Source organism: Vanessa cardui, chromosome 1 (assembly GCF_905220365.1).
Source record: "Vanessa cardui chromosome 1, ilVanCard2.1, whole genome shotgun sequence".
NCBI lineage: Eukaryota > Metazoa > Arthropoda > Insecta > Lepidoptera > Nymphalidae > Vanessa > Vanessa cardui.
Genome location: NC_061123.1, coordinates 6301684 through 6321922, shown reverse-complemented (window position 1 = coordinate 6321922; position 20239 = coordinate 6301684). Strand labels below are relative to the sequence as shown.

General features: G+C 34.3%; 2 protein-coding genes and 2 non-coding genes across 8 annotated transcripts in view; 1 reads left to right on the top strand and 3 right to left on the bottom strand.

Annotated features, from left to right (window-relative positions):
- LOC124534289 (adenylyl cyclase-associated protein 1) overlaps positions 1-995 on the top strand; it is a 41320-nt gene extending 40325 nt beyond the window's left edge. For all 3 annotated transcript variants that reach the window (XM_047110261.1, XM_047110167.1, XM_047110085.1), the window contains exon 9: positions 52-995. In XM_047110261.1, coding sequence (XP_046966217.1) covers positions 52-141 — 90 coding nt within the window. In that variant the 3' untranslated portion in view covers positions 142-995. The remainder of the gene's footprint in view (positions 1-51) is intronic.
- A 60-nt stretch (positions 996-1055) lies between these two features.
- The window catches only part of LOC124532069, a 51365-nt gene continuing 32181 nt past the window's right edge, over positions 1056-20239 (bottom strand). The window contains exons 3-14 of one of the 3 annotated variants that reach the window (XR_006966621.1): positions 8720-8891; positions 8174-8408; positions 4929-7738; positions 4621-4830; positions 4386-4553; positions 4164-4299; positions 3835-4041; positions 3316-3483; positions 2681-2964; positions 2100-2269; positions 1308-1771; positions 1056-1242 (exon numbers count right to left, since the gene is read on the bottom strand). Coding sequence is in view for 2 of the 3 variants with exons in the window: in XM_047106710.1 (XP_046962666.1) it covers positions 1397-1771; positions 2100-2269; positions 2681-2964; positions 3316-3483; positions 3835-4041; positions 4164-4299; positions 4386-4553; positions 4621-4830; positions 4929-7738; positions 8174-8408; positions 8720-8891 (4935 nt within the window). In the remaining variant the exon portion in view is untranslated. Of the gene's footprint in view, positions 1772-2099; positions 2270-2680; positions 2965-3315; positions 3484-3834; positions 4042-4163; positions 4300-4385; positions 4554-4620; positions 4831-4928; positions 7739-8173; positions 8409-8719; positions 8892-20239 lie in introns of all 3 variants that reach the window. The other 2 variants (XM_047106710.1, XM_047106721.1) reach the window with 2 other exon arrangements.
- Positions 13500-13571, bottom strand: Trnaq-uug. The gene has a single exon. It is a non-coding gene; the product is annotated as a tRNA-Gln (tRNA).
- Positions 16982-17053, bottom strand: Trnaq-cug. Its single transcript has one exon. It is a non-coding gene; the product is annotated as a tRNA-Gln (tRNA).

The window sequence follows — 20239 nt, the reverse complement described above, 5'->3', positions numbered from 1 at the left end:
GAATAATAAATAATGGTGTATTCGTTACAAATATACGTGAATTTGTTACAGACGGAGTATCCGATTCCGGAGCAATTCAAGACGGTGCTGAACAAGCCGCCCACCGGGCTCACTACGACGCCCGTCGAGAACAAAGGCTAAATCTCAAGGATCGCTGCAGAGCGCCGGGAGCTCGCTACACTTTATTTTATTCCTCAACGCCCACGCAGTCAGGCCTCATTCCAACAGGCGCCCTACACATATACGTGCGCGTATCAGGCCCCACTTCACCCGATAACACTCCGCCTTGAGTTGGAAGGAAATGCACAAAAATTCTCCCTGCGGATAAAGTAACGTTACGTTGAGACTTCCCGGTCAACCTGATCAGTCTAATTTTCGATTCGTAAATAATTTCTTGCTCATTTTTCTCGATCCTAGAAGTATAAGATATCAAATATGACGTAGAAATAACTATCATTCAAGTATTTACTGGCCTTTATGTGAATATTAAGATGTTCCTCGCTTGTTCGTGTTTTAATGTTTCTTTTTAGAGTTCGGACGGAGTTAGCTCGGAGTACCGCTCGGTACGGGACTAGTGTAAGGCTAATTAAGGAGTGTGAATGTCTCGAAAATTTTAATTAGGTATTTTGCATTTTCAATTTGACTATTTGTAACAGAATAGAGTGATTATAAAACCCCGAAATACGTCGTTCGTCGGAGCTTTCTCTAACATTACTTTCTAAGTAACTGTTTTAATTAATATTAATTTCATATGATCGTTCTCAGATAATGTTTTATAACAGGACATCTGCTACATTTTTTTTTTAATTTGATTAATGTAATAATTAATAATTGTATTAATGGAAGTATTATAATAAGAAGCGATTGTTAATCAGTCTGTGTTTCGTAATCATTATGACATCGATAATAAGAATTGTAATTATTTATTATGCCATTCTTATTTTGAAATATTTTAATTTATTTGTGGAAAGATTAAAATAATTTTTAAGTGTAAATGTTTTTTAATTTTCACCCTCCTTTTACATAATACCAATAGGAAATAAATGATAGACAAATAAATTTCAAATTTAATTTATTCATGGCCTACATCGTCCATTTGATCTGTGAACTCAAACGGAAAAGGTTGTCCATAATTTTTAAATAAATATATTAAGGTATCATAATCAATGCAACAGAGTGGGCGATACAATAATTAAAGCTATATATACAGGCCCGCTGTTCATGGCATACACGATCTTTTATATTGAAAAAAAAAAATTACAGATTATCAGCTCACTTGAGTTTACCGTGCGTCATAATTAGCATATATCTTACACTCTACTTATGTAGTATCAGTCGAAATTGAATATCTTTATTCTATTATTACTGGCTTATATTATATATGTACAGTCCTGACTCAATCTGGGTTAAATCTCGAATTTTCACTGCACTTCCATTCGTCACTGCCATCGGAACATTCTAGGAAACCGTTGCAAACGCTTGAAGCCGGTAAACATTCTCCAAGTGGACACCTGAAACCTTTACAAGAGTCGTATGCTTTGTGGATGACTCGTTTATTCTCTGCCGCTTCTAAATCCGAGTAGAAGTCTTCGCTGGAGTATTGCTCGTCGCTCGAAGCAAGCGTTTCGTTTTTCTCGGGCGTGAAAGTGGCCATGACACTGTCTATCCACTCGATGTAATTGGAAACCTTCGTGTAGACGCCGGGTCGGTTGGCACGCGCGCACCCGTAGCCGTTACTCGTCACCCCGTAAATGTACCACCGATCCGCCTCCTGTCGATATGTTACACAGAATTTATGTTAGTTATATTAAACTAGCAGTCGTCACCAGCTTCCCTTGCGTTTTAAGGTGTTTGTTGTCATGTTTTAGGCAAGAGAGTAGAGTAGAAGTAGAAGTAGAGTTTTAGCCTGTGTCCTTTTTTGGAGATCAAGTTTTCTTCATAGCAAGTTTCATCAAATTCGGTTCAACGGTTTGGTCGTGTAAGAACGACACACAAACAGACAGAATGAGTTACTCTCACATTTATAATATTAATATAGATTAAGTTATTGATTAATCATTCAAAACTAAATTATAAGTTCGTCACAAATAAAGGCCTACCTGACACATGAGCGGCCCGCCCGAGTCTCCAAGACACGCGTCACGTCCACCGCGCTCGTAGCCAGCGCAGAACATGTCGTCAGTGACGCGGTAGAGAGGTAGTAGGCGTGTTCGTCGTCGACACTCGGCTGTTGAAATAACTGGCAACTCGACCTCTTGTAGGGTATCCGCTAATATATAAAAAGAAACAGAAATTAATAAGGGTCAAATAATTTGAATTAATCATACACAACTCTTATGCTAAAGGTTCTTAAAGGAAAGATTCAGTAAAGGAAAATCTAACTTCTCTTCCATCTTATACATTGTTGTTATAATCAAATTTTTTCGTGATTGACATTATAAAATTTCAAAGATTTTATCATTGTTCATGATAGATTTTACCTGAGTTTGACAAAAAATAATACTAATGATTTCTGAATGTCGAAATATCGTCTAATAATAATTTTTCTTTTCAGTTTATTTTAAAAACTGTTTTATAGTATTAGTAGCAATAAGTTGCACTATCTAAAATGAAACTGTCACGAAGAACGTCGCAAAAGTTCAAAATTGAATTGGGGTTTATTTAATACGAGAGGACTTACGAAAGACACGTTCGTGTTCATACAGCTGACCCCATCCGACGACCGTGCAGTGGTGTCCAGCGGGCGGCTGGGCCCTCAGGGGGGGCAGGCAGGCGGGTCGCAAGCGGGCGTGCAGCGGCAGCGGGTCGACGCGTAACATTGCTATGTCGTTCCTAAAGCCTCGCGGCGCGTATCGCGGGTGCAAGACGATTTGACGCACTCTCGCCACTCGCTCCCAGGGCCCGCGAGGCCACGCACCGCGACGCAATGCGCCCAGCCGAGCCACCCAGTGCGCTTCTGTTGCTCTGAGATAGCATAATTGATATTACGCCGAGTCAAATATTATTTGCAACACACGATTTGCCTTAAAACAAGTTATATGAACATTTTATCACAGCAATGTTAAGCTGGTCACTTCATGCATTATTGTAATGTTATGATTCATAATATTCAATTTTAATTTCGGACATCGAAGTAGGGCAAAAATGAATCAAAAAATAAAATTAATTAAATACATCGTCAATCTGGTCAATGGAAGTTAAGTAAGCAATAAAGATAATAGGGATAATTTTATTTAAGTCATCATTTAAGAATTTAATTTTATATATTCATTTAAAACAATTACAACTGATACTTAAAAAACCAAGTATACATACTGATAGAAACAGTGACTGGCTGAGAGCAGCCATTGAGCAGAAACGAGGGTAGCACCACATTGGAAGTCTCCGTCGCGGTAGAGTGCCGCTTGCCAGGGCCAGGCGCCCGCAGCCGCGCCGCCGCCGCCCACCACCCTGCCCCACCGGACGCGCTCGTGAGTTACTGCCCTAACCAACACAACGCCACCGATGCCCATACAACGTACCTCGCCATATAACATAAAGCGAGGTACTGAACTTCATTTACTTCTATTTTGTTTTAAATGATTTATATATGATAATAAGGGTATGATGAATTTAGGCAACTCATTATGTATATACTTTTTGTTTGTTTTTCAGTAAATAGTTAGTATATACTTATAAGTATATACTAATTTCAAATTAACTAAAAAATGTTTGAAATTTTCGCGGCAGTAGACGTTGTGTATATTTTCGTGTTAAATAGCGTTAACATGAAAAGTTTTGAGATATTAAACGGTAATATATTGAGAGTATGTTTTCTAGTACGTTTGTGCATACCTGGGTTGCTGTGCATCTGCATGTGGACGGATGCCACATTCCAGGTCCTTGCAACGAACTCGCAAGGCGCGGTGCCGAGCGCATGACGAGCGTTTAAATGTGAGGCGCGTATCGGCTGCGCGCGCGTGTGCGTTGTGCCACACTTCCCAGTATCCTAAAGAACTGGCCTTCCGACCCTCTCGTGCTTCGCGTACCCAAGGTGAGTCACTGGAACATTTCATGAAATATAGGTTTAAAAATCGACATCCTCATAAAAAATATTTTTCACTTTATTTTTACTAATGATAAATGAACAAAAGTACAATTTTAAGAATTATTTTATTACTTACTGAAAAGTCATAGCTCGACAAACAGCTCTGCCTAGATCCGGTAATTTAAGAGTGCTATGAGCTTGCGTAACTACATCATTGAAGTTTTCAACACATAACCTGCCCCATACACCACGCTTACGTACCATAACAAACCCTGTAAATCAAAACTCGTAACTATCAATATAAGTTAATAAATTAAATTTCTAAAATATACTAGTTTTAATTATAAAATATTTTTACCTTCTTCGTTATAAGGAATAACCTCATTGTCTTCTATATTATCACCCAAAGCGACACAACTCTTTTCATCGTCACCGAGCGGACAATCTGGCGTTCCATCGCAAACCTTTGTCATTTCTACACATTGCCGCGCATTAGAACAAACAAATTGACCTTCTTCACACCACTCTGCAAAAACAATAAGGTCAGTTCTAAATCATTTAAATTTAACCTCAAAGTTACAATAATACCATACCACAGTTAATTTCGTCAGAATAGTCCCAGCAATCAACAAACCCGTCGCAAATTTTTGATTGTGAAAACTCAGCCCTCAAATAATCTGCACACGAACACGCCCGTTCATCCTCCCCGCCGGGGCAATCCAATAATCTGTTACATCGAGATGTGGCAGGAATACATGCACCGCTAGCACATAAAAAAGATGTTTCGTTGTTGCAACTGTGTTCTGAAAGTACATAATATGACATATTTATTTTTATTCAGTATAAGATTGTGATCATATAAATTAAAAAGTTTATTATAAGCCCAAATAATCTTTCTTACCTATTTCAATTTGTTCAAGTACTTCATCTTTAAATTTTTGAGGTTTATTATATGATTTTTCCGGCTTGTCAAAGATATTTTCATCTTGTTTCGATGAGTGCAATTTATTATACGTTTTAGTCAATATTTTAAATCCTGCTGAATTTAAGGTATAGCTTGATGGTATAGCTTTTGTTGAAATAATTCCTCCCGGCGCTCGAAATAAGCTGTTATTGTTAAAATTTGAAATAGTTGCTAAACTAGCAAGTTGTCGCAGTTTCTCGGCCGTTAAAGCAGTGCTTTGATTTACAGGTATTTCCAGTACGACGTCTGGTTCTAAAGCTAATTCGTAAGCTGGCAGCTGTTGTGTTTTGTTTGCCTGTTTCGTACTCACGCTTCCCGTCACGTGATATGAGACTCTGTAAGTTCCTTCTGGTATTTGTGAGTTGTTTGTTTTTTCCAACACGTCCTTTATAAAATTATCACTATTTGAATACATTAAATCTTCATTGGATTTAGGGAGCCTATTTCCACTCGCAGGATTACCGACTGTTTCTGGCATTCTGAAGGACGCACTCCTATTCGTTCGATGAATGTTATTTATATTGACATTATCCATGCTCGTGGATGTTGTTACGACTTCTGAAGCTTCTGGAATAGTTTCGGATAAGTTATGAATAACATCTTCAATATTTTCCTGATCAAATAATGACTCTGTTTCTGAATTTTCATTTATAAAACTCCGTTTGTCCTCTTTTGTTCCTTGCGGTTCAGGTTTCGGCCTAGGTCGTAGGGGCCGGTTGGAGCCTAAATTTGATTTAGCTGGCATTAGAGTTATTATTCTAGCGGTAGTAGTCTCAAGTTCTTCATCAGACACTACTTCTACGTATCCTGTCATTTCATTGTGAATATGACGGTTTTCGGTTTCTGTATTTACTGTCATTTCATTTTGGTTATGACGATTGTCGGCTTCTGTATTTACTGTCATTTCATTTTGGATATGACGATTCTCGGCTTCTGTAGTTACTGCCTCAGTACTCGTTTTTATTGTATGTTGTGTTGAATGTTCTTTTTGCTTGTCTGATGTATTTTGTGAAAATCTTTTTATGATATCCGTCAAGTTTCGTAGAATAGCAATCTTACTTGGAAATCTTGGAGTTGTATTTTGTACAACTGCTTCATTTTTTGTTATTATCGCTTGTAATGTATCATTATAGTATTTATGAGGTGAATGTTTCAGTGTAGTATCATTATTGTTTGTTGAAGTGTTTACCAGTTCCCAAGTATGATGTGGTAAACCAGTGGAAGGTATTATGGATACCTTATTATTTGGGCGTTTAGTAGTGTTTTCTTTTTCATGATCTTTTGTTTGATTATCGATAGGTTTATTTGTCGAAATGTCTACAATAGGTGTGGTATTTATTTCATCACTTTTCGTCGTAGTTTTTGTTGTTGTGTTTTTTATGAAACTTGTAGTTGTGTTTTGTTTTTTAACAATCGACATACCGTCTATAGAGACTTTTTCAGTACTGTTATCATATTGATCAAACTGTATAACATTAATAGTTACAGATGTAGTTTTGTCTTTAGGTGGCCTTTCGATAGGTTTACCCTCATTATCATCAACGTTACGGTTATCATCTGGTATTTCGACAACACTACTTATTTTGTCGACCGGCAAAGGATGAGGTTTCGGAAAACTTGAACCAAGAGTTTCCATATTCTTAAGTGGTGGTAGAAAAGCAGGAAGAGTGAAACTAGTGTAAACTGGACTAGGTACGTACACATCAGCACCTAAATGGGGATCTATATTATATAATCCGGAAGGTCTTTGTGTAGTTTTGTCTCTTTGTTTGGCGGGAGGTATTGGACTTAGCATACTTTCTAATAAAGAAGCATCTTCAACAACTTCTGCTACTCCGATTCTGTCATTAGCACCTCGTTCTGTTACCGGTTCTTCAGGTAGTGGTTCTTTGCTTGTTGTTTCAAAATATGGCCTTGTTATAGGTCTCCATGGCTCGTTATCGATTACATGAGGAACAGTAAATAATGTATCAATTTTTGGCAAATCTTTATCATGATTTTCATTCGTAAGAAGATCAAATAAAATTTGTGATACATTCTTTGTTGTTGTTGCTATTGTTGTTGTCGATGTTGTCGTAATTTTTGGTGATAAAGTTGATTTCATTGTTGTCGTTGTCGAAACCATCGATTTACGTGTGTTTACTTCTGCCTGTTTATTAGGATTTTCTTCAATCTTTGGTTTAATATTTAATGTTGATTTAATTGTAAGAGGTCGATTTCTCGTTGTAGTCGTCGAAAATTTGTTTGTGGGCCGGAATGGAGATTTCGTTGTTGAAGATCTAGTAGTGGTACTGGTTTTCGCTGTTGAAAATCCTTTACTGTTTGTTTTTTCTTCAACTCGGGACGGACTAATGCTGTGCTTATTTTCCGTTATGTCTGCTTCTGTTTTGGTTATTTGAAATGACCCTTGAACTACTGGTATATTCTCAGTGTCGATATCAGGTTCATCTGGATCACCATTTTTAGATGATTGATTTGGTTTTATCGTTGTTTTGCGGACGACACCTATTCTACTCTGCAAGGTTTTGTCTTTCATGTTTGGAGGTGTTTGACCCTTAACATTGTTCATTGCCATGCTTTCGTTCATTGCTTCTTTTACATATTGTTCAGAGTGATATGTATGTTCTAAATCCCTCTTAATGATAATACTTGAAGTGTCGACTTTGATTTGTCCAAAGGCTGAATGCTTTGAAAGTAAATCTTGAACTAATATGCTTTTTAATGTCTCTTCTATGTTCGTTACAGAACTATAATGAATACAAAAAGATTAAAGCTTACTAAATAATTAATACAGAAAATGGAAGAAAAGCAGTAATAGATATCAGTTCTCGTGGTAAAGGAAAATGGTAACCAATTTATCATGGAATTAGTAGTTTTATATCTCAGTGTAATAAAACGCAGAGCATTATCGTTCCCTATTATGTATAGAAATAGATACATTGTATCCTCTTACGTCTTATGACCGTTAGGGTCATTAAATGTGATTCGATAAGATTGAACGATTCAATCTCTACGCAAAACATTATAGTACTTTAGATGCTTACAAAGACCGACAAACAGACATACAATGTACACACATTTTTTTACCAAATCTGCATTGGTTTATTGCCAGTCTAATGAAATGGACAAAAATGATTTTCAAGAAACATTTAAATATTTATTGGTTTACAATTTAAAGGTACCTCGGTATTTTTCTTCGATCAAGATATAATCTAAAGTGTACATCGAGGCGCCGATCTCCGAAGCCAGTTACAAGTACTCCAGCAAAGGCCTGTCTCAGAGATGATGGTGCGGCAAACACCTGGCGTAAGCTAGCGCTGTATCGCCGCGCTCGTTCGCGCCACGCCGGGCTGCCGGGTACTCCTCCATACACGTCCCCTCGCGTGACACGTAACGTGCCTTCGAATGTCATTATTGCTGAAAATTATAGGTCGAACCTTACACAATGTTTAACACTAAATACTTATTATTCTGTAAGTTATATTAAACTTTTTAACATTTAATTAATGAACTGTGAAAGAAAACTTGATATTCACTGATTTCTACATAATGTAATATTATGAGAACATTATGATACGTTGGATTCAACCAACCCGCATTGGAACAATGTGGTGGAATATGTTCCAAAACCTTCTCCTTAAAGGGAGAGGAGGTCTTAGGCCAGCAGTCTGAAATTTACTGGCTGTTGTTCTATACAAATTGACATAAATAGATAGTTTATATCTTACGTTCCCCGTTATCAGGGCGTAGAGCGCCCATGTAGAAAGCCAGTGCAGCGACGGCCAACACAGCAACCGCAGCGAACAGCGCTCCGCCGACTAGCGCTGCCGAGCACAGCCCGCCGCTGCGGCCGCTGCTCGGGGCACGAGCGTATCCACTGCCCGCAAACCGATACTCGCTCTGGTGAAAACAAAATGGAATTGCAATTAATATTTAATAACAATCAATTTATGGAATATGTTCCAAACCTTCTCCTCAAAGGGAGAGGAGGTCTTAGTCCAGCAGTGGGAAATTTACAGGTTGTTGTTGTTGTAACAATCAGTTATATTCAAAACATTAGTTGAATAATTTTATATTAACAGAAAAATTTAAATGTGCAGAACAGTTAAAAAGCACGTCATAGATGATATTTAAGATATATTTATAATTAAATTTCATCTGGATATAAATGTTCTCAAAGCTTTAGGATGAAATTTCGTTTACAAAGGAAACATGAACGTAATAATCTATTTTGGGTTCACTGTAAAACAGGCTCCAATTAAAAGTTAAAGGAGTAACGTAACTTTGACTTAATTTACCAATTAGTCCTTAAATTTTATGGGTATTTTTTGTGATAATTCTAGATAAATAGTCCACTTGGAGAATGTTCAAAAAAATAAAAGTCGGGTAAAACACCTGATGGTAATCAGTCACATGTAAATCACCAATGATAAATTATTACTATTACGATCGTTTTGCTTATAATTAAACTACAAGAGATCTTTGCCATAGGATAAGTGGTGAGTGTTTCATAACTACACTGACAATTCTCTACCACTAATAAGGTAAGTAAGTTTGAGTTCCACCTGCTATTTCTTGTCATTTTAATAAATAAAAATCCTCAAGAAATAAGTTCGAAATATAATTCATAATATTGCTCTACGGTGAGGTGACATTGAAGAATATCTTGTGTCTTGTGCAAGCGTTTTTTTATTCCAGACACACATCGGTAATTGCCATGAAAAACCCAAGTACGTATTTATTTGAGCGTATAAAAGAATTAAAACTGACATATAATTTGATATATTATTAAAGTAATGTGTATTTATTTATCTAGTGTGAATTATTTAGTTTAGTAAGTATAATGGCTGACACGCTACCGCGTGTCTAGATTAAGTTTATAATTACGACTGTTACACGGAGACAACAATTCGTCAATGATATAATTTCATAAGCGATATACAAAAGATATATATAATATTATACGTATGTTGTTTTATTCTGAATTGAGTAAATGTTTCTATATTTATTTGGGTACAATTTCGCTGTGTTTAGTTGTAGTCAAGCAAATGCGTTAGAATTTTATTTCTTTTCGCATGTATTCATAGAGTTAAGATTCATATTTTAAAAAGTCATTTAACTGACGATATATCGATTGCTATTTACATATATACATATACACAGTAGCTAAAACATTTATCTTTGGTTTACAATACGATGAAATAATGGAGTATTGTAGGTCACGTATTTTTCAATAAAGTTTTGTCATCGTGTTTTATTATATACTGCTGTGCCCACAAATTTGCGCGTTTGAATTTAACCAAAACGTTATTGTTCAGTTTACAGATTTTACTACGATTTCTTCATTATGTGTTAAGCAGTTTTTGTGATATTAAGTCGTTGGTGGCAGGCACCCGATGTGATGGCGCAGTGGTAACAAGAGCGAGGGCTGTTCGCGGCACTAGACAGTATTCGGACATTGCAGCGCGATTTAGTAGTTATTTTCTATACAATTAAATAGCTTAAGTTATTTCTTACTACGTCACTTATCTGGTAGCAGAAGTCCCGCTAAAATCTATCCAGCTATTCCAGAGATTAGCCAGAACAAACAGATACACAGAAATAAATGTAAAAAAATTGTTTAATTTTTTTATTGGTTTTATTTGATGGTTAAATAAATTAAGGGACAGTAATTAAAATATGGGAGAAGAAATGAGGACTAACACAAATTAAACAAAAAATAACTTTATAATGCAAGTCATTCATTCACTGATAATGTAATTACTAATAACTTTTTATTTAGTGTGACACATTGTCAATAGTTAAGTATTTGCATCGGACACTTTGCAGCGGGCTTACGGGATTGTAGAGCTTGACGTTTTATGTGGATGTGCTTAACCCACTTTATGCCAAGCCGCCGAAACCGGATTTATAGAAGACATTTTACCGCCTGACAAAAATATTAATAGTAAAATTTTCTCTAAAAAATTATAATGTTTCTGTTATCTCATATTAAAAAAGGTTTATGACTTCTTTACTGTTAGGCTGTAATTTTTTTAGATGATTTATAATTAGCGCTGTTAATACTGGCTGTATTTACAGCGATTATTACTCGTTTAAGTCAGCGACGTATCTGCTGTGGTATAATTTAGTTGTCAAATCACTTGCTATCAACAAAATTGCTTGCAATGGAGAATAACAATAAGAAAAAGTAAATAAAGGGAAGAGCAAGTATTCAAGTCTCTTGATTTTTGTAAGTAGTATCCAATATTTTTCAGAGTTGTTTACTGACTCAAATAGAGCTTTCATGAATGAATTGTAAAATTTAATTGTAAATGGTTTTTTTAATTCTTTATTAAGTAGATAAATTTATTCTTAAGGGAGATAGTTTAAGAATTACATTTTTAGATTTTTTTATAACTGAAAACTATCAATGAAAAATAATCACAATTAATTAAATATTAATAACATTATTCGAGGAGCCCTTAAAACCATTTTAACTTTTTTTTACTTCCATTAATTTCATAACATTGTAATTTTAAATTGTGTGTTGTATTGGTGATAAAGATACCTCAGTCACATTTTTTTCATTAGAGTTAATTTTTATTCTCAACCAGGGACTAAAAGGTAAAGTGTCGATGTGTTCTACTTTAAAGTGCATCTAAGACAGCGGCAACAATTAGTTTCCATCGATATAAAATGAGCAAATCTATTATTATATTCTTGTATTAAATCTGTTGTATATACCTAAGCCATTAAAAAGATTATAATCCTATGTTAGTTCAATCTAACCGCTGAAGCGACCTTATAAGTTTTGCAAGCTGAAACATGAATTTGGTTTCTTCTTGAATTGTTATCCGACATATGCATCCGGCTTTGTGCAAGCCCGCCTGGGTAGGTACCACCCACCCATCAGATATTCTACCGCCAAATAACAGTACTCAGTATTGTTGTGTTCCGGTTTGAAGGGTGAGTGAGTCAGTGTAACTACAGGCGCAAGGAACATAACATCTTAGTTCCCAAGGTTGATGGCACATTGACGATGTAAGTAATAGCTAATGTTTGTTACAGCGTCATTGTCTATGGGTGATGGTGACCACTTACCATCAGGTGGCCCATATGCTCGTCCGCCAACCTATACCATAAAAAAATATATACATTTAAATTAGAATGCCAAATGAAAGTCGATACTATATACTATGACAGTATTATGAACGAATCTGCTTAAAGAACAAATCTGTTTAAATACATATATTGATTGTTAAAAAACACTCTAGTGGTATGAGACCACCAACAGTAAATAAACACACAAGTGAATAAAATAAACCAATGTTTTACCATTCCCTAATTGCTCGTGTTTTCGCAACAGCCTTAGGGCTATTGGGTTTTCACGAAAATTGGATTTATCAAATTTAACCTTCCCACGACATTTATAGATATATGACTGTGTTAGTTATACATAGGTGAAGATTAAATTTGAAAAAAATTATATTCCCAATATGCGTTTTAATTACTTCCTAATATTCCTTCTCCAAAAAAGGGTTTTTAAAAGTCTCGTATCACTTTCAATGTTTATAAACACGCACTAAGCTTGTGTTGTGACCTTTAAAATTATATACAATTGATGTATATAAATAACTAACAATTATTAATTTTGGAACAGAAAATTAGTCATTTATGCTAATTTAAACGTAAAGGTTCCGCTAAGGAGTCAAATGACTAATACAGCAAAAAAATGGTAAATAAAGATTTTTGTATAAAAAATCATTTTCTTTATAGTTTTGATGTTGAAATTGAAATTTGCAGTTATTATACCAATCATATCCCTAATCGCCGTGAAAATACTTCTATACAAACATTTAGATGATATAGAGTTATGGGCTTTTTCAACTACACCTTACATAAAGACGCATACATAAACGCATTAAAGAATTCTTATAAATAATTTTAGGCGTTTCTCAATATTCCTTTTATTTTAGTAATTTTTGTATGAGCAGACTTACAAAAATTTTTGTTACACAATATATACGTAATTATAACTGCTACTTATGAAAGCTCGCCGTGTAAGATTTAATTACAAAATATGTTCGTTTAAACACAATGCGGGTTCCTGAAAAACTTCAAAGTATGCGTTTATACATTGTATAATGTCACAATCGTAATATTTTAGTAGAAATTTATGAGATTCGCAGTAAATCTCAAATCACTTAAATTTAACCTCGTTTTTGAATGCCGACGATGAAAATTGACGGAGTTTAACTCAGGCCTCGGTCATTACCGTGCCATGCCGATGGGAACAAGCATAGCGTACCTATGTCATCGTCGACTCTGGGAATCGCCGGCGGTAGGCCGTCCATTGTGTAATTTACCTAACAAGCCGTGCTTAGAGTTTGATGATATTAATCGTCGAACCAAACGGACAGTTCAGTGAAAAAGTGTTTAACAATATGATCGAATCAAAGTGTTATAGAAATATATTCAAAAAAGTCATAACTACTTTATAAAGAAAAACGAAAGGATTTCCCACTAAGGTCCCACCGAGATTTGAACTCGGATCGTTGGATTCAAAGTCCAAAGTGCTAACCATTACACCATGGGACCGCGACACTAGCGCCATGAAAGTCAGGATTAAGTTCTTCACGTGAACACAATATAATTACCAAAAACAATGAAATTATTACACTAATCGTTTGTTTTTATCAATATTCATTATTAATTGATAAAACTTAAGACAGAATTAATAATTTGAATTTAATATGCAATTAATAACAATAGTTTCACATGTAATATATATAGATTGCATTATCTTCGTAATTATATTAATTGTTTGCGAATTTACAAGATAATTTTCATATAGTTCCCTTAATTGATTACATAAAGGGCAGCCGACTGGGATGCTTGCAATACTTGTGCATTCCTTCGGTGTTTTTATTAAAGCACCGTAATATTTGGAGAACAAGGCCCGAAATACGATGAGACAAATATTTGAACTGTTTAGTTTTTAGTCGGAATAATTACGCGTTGGAAACGTGAGCTATTATGAAAGGGTTAGCATTTCTATACGAACAAAACATGCAAAGAAGATAATTCCACGTCTGATAGGAAAGGACGCAAGCGAGATCTATCAACATTTGTTTAATACAAACGAATCATTTTTTCTTATTAAAATAAAAAAATAGGTTGTATAATTATCTATAAACATATTATAACTATGTAGTAAATAATAATGTATACAATTTAAATAAACGCTTATAAATATATGGTTTTGTTTATAGTGACAAACAAGTACAAATAAATATACCTATACAATTTATTATTCAATAATAAAACGAATGTAATATTTCCTATGGACTTTCTTAAATTAAAAAAAAAAAAACCAATAATGTACCAATAGGATATTTCTTCACTTTTATAATAGCATAAAACCAGTGCACGTATTTCCTTGTAACAAGTATCGTGTAAAGCAACTTTAATAATTTCTATAAAGAATTTTCAATTTACGTATTACTGCACGAAAGCTCCCTTAGAGATAATACTGGGAAAATGACCAAATTATGCTAATGGAGCAATATCAATTAGGTTGGATATAATACTAAACATCCTCCTGTAATACAATTCATCCAAGATATGTTCCTACTTTTTCGTAATATGTCATTTTGTGACGAAGGTGTATAATACTAGGGATATCACCTTTGTCAATCTGTCTTTAATATTAAATAATAAACACAATACAAAACTAGCTGTTTATCCTGTCTTTACATATTTGAAAATGAATGTATTTTATTACTTAATATATTTTTGATAATGTTAATTTATAAATATGTTGTAATACAGCAAGCAAAGAGCGTATTATTCCGACCGTATATACCCTTAACAAGATTTATTGATTGTATATACCGCACTCGTCACTTATTTTCTCATAGTGTAAACTGTTACGATAACTAAATATTATAGATAAATAGATTGCACACATCTACAAATGTGTGATGCAAAGGGTTCGTGTAACTTGTAGTCTTTGGGGTATTGTAGTTTAATGCTCGCTTTATAGCGGTACACTTACATAATAAACTAAAAACAACATAAAAATGCTTTTAAGCTAATTTACAATTTAAAAATATAAAAAAATATAAGAATATAAAAACTAAAATGGAATGAAACTTTTATATGAATCTGATTATGATTCGTAGTTCTTGCGTTAATCCGAAATAAGGATACTTGTCCCTCTTGTGTCTTGTGCCTTTAAAGTTCCCACTGCTGGGCTAAAGCCTCCTCTCCCTTTGAGGAGAGGTTGTAGAACATATTCCAACACGCTGTTAAATTGCGAGTTGGTGGAATTTAATAGAAAAGAAAGAAGAATTAAATAAAGATGGGAAATAATTTTAATAAAACAATAATTTATAATGTACAAAAATGATGTTGTTACGAGAAAGTAACTAAAACTAACATAAAATTAGCACTAATAATAATAATATCTTGACTTTCTCACATGGAAATATTTAAATATGGTATGTAATATAAATTTCTTAATACTTTTCTGATCAGATTGAAAACAAAACGAAACTAACAGGTTCAAGTGGAGTGAAAATTACGTATTCCAAAAAGGAATAAACGTTGTACGTACATGTTCGGCCGCAGTGGGAGTGTGAAATATTATACTAGTTAAATATTCAACTTATATTTTTCCAGAGAAATAATGATGTAAAAAAAGTTTCAATAAGATTTATTGTGCGGAGGAACTTATTTATATATTTTTAGTAAGTATTTCGTAGTATTATTGCAAATTATTTACACATGATTACACGTCAGTAACAGCTTTTAAATGAGGGCCTTCTCTCGTCTTGAGAAGAATTTTGTAGTATGTTTCACGATGCTGCTGCAATGGAGGTTGGAGGATACAAATGACGCAGATTTATGTTTTCTCACAGCAGGTCTACGCTTAGCTTGATGAATTATAAACATAAATTAAGCACGTGAAAATTCAGTGGCGCTCACCTGGTCTTAAATCTACAAGCTTCAGATAAGGTTTACGATTTCTATTCAGCTCGCTTGCCTATTCAGCTCAATACATGTTATTAAATCGATCTACTTAATAATAACATTACTTTTTTAGGTATGTAAAAAATGTATCGAAAAACTATAAATAAGTTATTTTACCCTTGCAAAGTCACACGCCCACACACTGCCTCAGTCCTACATCCCTCGTGGGCACTACATTGGGTCTATTAAGTTCTTGTGTGTATTACCTTTATCATTACATAGTATAAAACAAAGTCACTTACCGCTGTCTACCCCTATGTATGCTTAGATCTTTAAAATCACGAAACGGATTTGAGAGAGAAAGGTTTTTGTATATAACACATGGACAATATACTATAGTAAAGATACACACTGATAATTTTAGAAGTTTCTGATGTGATATCATAAATAAACAAGTATCTGTAATATATTCTGGTATCTGTTATTGCACCCGTGCGAAGCAGGGACGAGTTACTAGTATACAATTTAACATATATCAATGAAATTTTATATAAATTTTTAACTTTTAATTTTTTTTAAATTGCCAACAGGAACCATTTGTTTGATGGTAAAAATACATTTTCAACGATCGGTTTGTTCCTGTTTAAAACATCTAGTCACGTTTATAAAGTCGATAGCTAAATAACATCACTGACATCATCTCTGTAAAAACGGTGTATGTGATTTAGCAATAACTAGAAACCTATACCTATTTCTGATACGATTAAGGTTCAATATTGAAGAATAATAAATTAACGTAAACCTCTTTGCTACTTTAGGATGTATACCCGTAAGCTTTTGCCTTCATAAAAACACATAATATATATCTATGTCTAGGCCATTGATCCTAGTCAAATATTATTTAGTGTTTCGTGCGTTAGTTGATTGATTGTTTTTTATTACAAGAGTGGAAAACCTCTTACAAAAATGTAATCATTTACGAAAAAGTAGAATAATAAGAAACTGAAATGTGGATAGCAATTGCCAAATAATCCAGGTCCCACCGAGATTTGAACTCGGATCGCTGGATTCAGAGTCCAGAGTGCTAACCATTACACCATGGGACCGGTGACATCACAACCGAAATAGGGCTAATATTAAAGTTGAGCTTTCAAGTACTTTATATTTTTATAACCTTAAGATCAATATTCGGTTGGAATAATCATATTATGCGAACAGATTCAATTCGCATTGCTTATACGGTATCTTAATGATAGAATGATTGAATAGTGTTCATATAATTGTTTGTAAATTATTTGTATGCATTCGTAACGTTACAATTGTACACATTTGTCTTTATTTCATCCATTACTCGGTCCGCAGGCATGTGCTAATTTTACGCTCACTTACACCGATTCTACAAGCTACATACACGCTGACACCATTATAATTCCGCTATTCCGATAAACGATTTAACAATGTAATGAGGCATTGAACAAAATCTGTGACAATTGTAACTGCGCGACCAATGTTTACCAATATTGAATTTTAATTGGAAATTTATGATTATTATAATTGTCATATAACAACAACAACAACAGCCTGTAAATTCCCACTGCTGGGCTAAAGGCCTCCTCTCCCTTTGAGGAGAAGGTTTGGAACATATTCCACCACGCTGTTCCAATGCGGGTTGGTGGAATACACACGTGGCAGAATTTCTATGAAATTTGTCACATGCAGGTTTCCTCACGATGTTTTCCTTCACCGCTGAGCACGAGATGAATTATAAAGACAAATTAAGCCCATGAATCAGCGGCGCTTGCCTGGATTTGAACCCGCAATCATCGGTTAAGATGCACTCGTTCTAACCACTGGGCCATCTCGAGTCTTTTAAATTGTCATATGTTTTCTGTAAATGTTTTTTAAAACTCATCTATTTACGTATAATGCAAAAATTATACCGTCTATAACCATTTTACAAACTTGAACCGATGAATCGGTTTAGAAAACATGTGCTGAGTGATTTTGAGTCCCGGGGTAAATTGGCTTTTTAATTCACCCCTGGAAGGGATACAAACATACACATACAATGGGGATGACGACTTTTCTTCCATAGATACAATTTTATGAATTACGCACGGTTAAAGCCGTAGGTTCAACTAATTAACAAGAAATGAACATTGATATTACAAATGCAATAAATATAAGCTTGTAGATATTAATTTCGTTTCCTAAAAATGAAAAGACTGTAATAAAGTCGGACCTGTATCTGATCATGTGTCAGATAGACGGGTAAGGCTGGGCAGTCTGCCAAGTGAGCACACAGCTCGACGCACTAGAGTAGGCTCGAGCCAGAAGTGGGCAAACGGATAAGTTGTTCAACACCGACGTTATCGTGATTTCTGATTTTACTGTGGCATGTCCATCATTCAATATTAATTTAAAATACTTATAATATATAAATTGATATGTGTAGTATGTCTTGACTAATATTATAAATGCGAAAATTTGTTTGTTTATTTGTTAAGCTTTCACGTCATAACAACTCAAGCGATTCTTATTAAATTTATATATTATTTATTTTGAGTAGGTACGTAAAAGGCCATAGGGTAACTTACATCTGCCCCCCTCCGCACGCGCGGCCCGATACTAGCATTTACCAAATTAACTCTGAGTGAGTATCTCCATACAAAGTATATATGTATTATTAGCAATTAATTATGGTAATCAATATTGACATTTGATCATTGCGTTCCACCTCTCGCCTCTATTTAACATTTCCCTTTGAGATTCAATAGTCGATTATTATTGAATAATTAAAAAACATAATGGATATCAATTAAGTTAATTATTATCATCGAAATGAAAAGACTATTACAATATTATACGATACTAGATTTTTCCTGTAAAATTAATTGTAATTATGTGTGAAGTTTTCGTCTAAATTATAATGTAATTAGTCAGTGAAGTCTTACATTAAATATTATACAGTTTTAAAGCGTTTGTTTTTGTAATATAACAATAACACATAAGATGTAAAATAAAAACAACGATGGCGAGGACGCAGTTTAATTGCTCCAAGACTAGATAAAACCCAATAGATGATCATAAGGTTATATAGTCGCTATTTCAAGATGCACATAATATTTGCCCTTGTGTGTTACAGGTGGACCGGGCGACCTTGCGGTGCATGACCTCACAGGATCTAGTTGCAGGATGCTTGATGTTTAATGACCGAATCAACCCTTTTATTTATTAAAAAAACGTCAACAATGTCGTAGGAATTATTTATTTGTAGCACGGATTAAATCTGTATGGATTACTAGCATTATTTTGTTATTTCGAATCGGTACGGATTTCCGAAATCTCTTTTGAGTTATATATATATGTATATTCCGTATAGATAGACTTATATTTGCAAAACAAACTAAAGTAGATTTGTAATAATGAATTATCGAGTAACGATTGTTAAGCGATCCTTTTTTTTAATATTGAAAACAGATAAGGTTTCAAAAATTCGGACATGGATTGTTTGAAAATGCAAATTATTAATGAGTTTTGAGCAATTAAAAGATGTGTTTACATATGCAATTACTGGGCAAGGTCCGTTCGTAACGGCTTCAGGTCATGGATGAGCACGTAATAATTTTGACTTAACAACTAACACGTTAGTCATGGTAGCATTGAAGATTATTTCATCGATGTGAGATATCATGCAAGCACATCATGGAATCATAATTAGATTTAATTTATTACATGCCAGTCTCAAAATACAATGAGCGCTAATTATGGACCAAATTCTGTATAGATATTTAATAATGGTTGTAATAGCTGGCGTGACATCCGACGTATTTTAAAGGCTGCTATTTTTTAGGTCCGTCCGTGTATTGTGATCTCTTGTATCTGTTGCATGTGGCCGCTAAGTTATTTATCTCAGTTGAGTGTGACGCGCTCTCAGCAGCCTCCGTTCGCGAACCTTCGTGATTACACGTAATCAATCTTATTATCTGTAACTATAATACGCCAGGAAGTCTTTTTGTTACAAAACCTTCAAGTTTATGTAGTTTTATGTAATTGTAAGTAAACTTGTTTTGATAAAGATGAATATATTTAATATAATGTTTTGATAATATTAATAAAATACGTTTGAAGGTTTACAAAAACATTTACGTATTTAAAAAAATAAAAAATCTCATCAATTTTTTTGGACGTAATTCCACTTTATGAAAGAACAATACAGATATTTCCGATACTGTCTGTTTTTTTTTTCGTCGAACAAAAACAACTACCGATTACCGATGGCTATGGGAAAA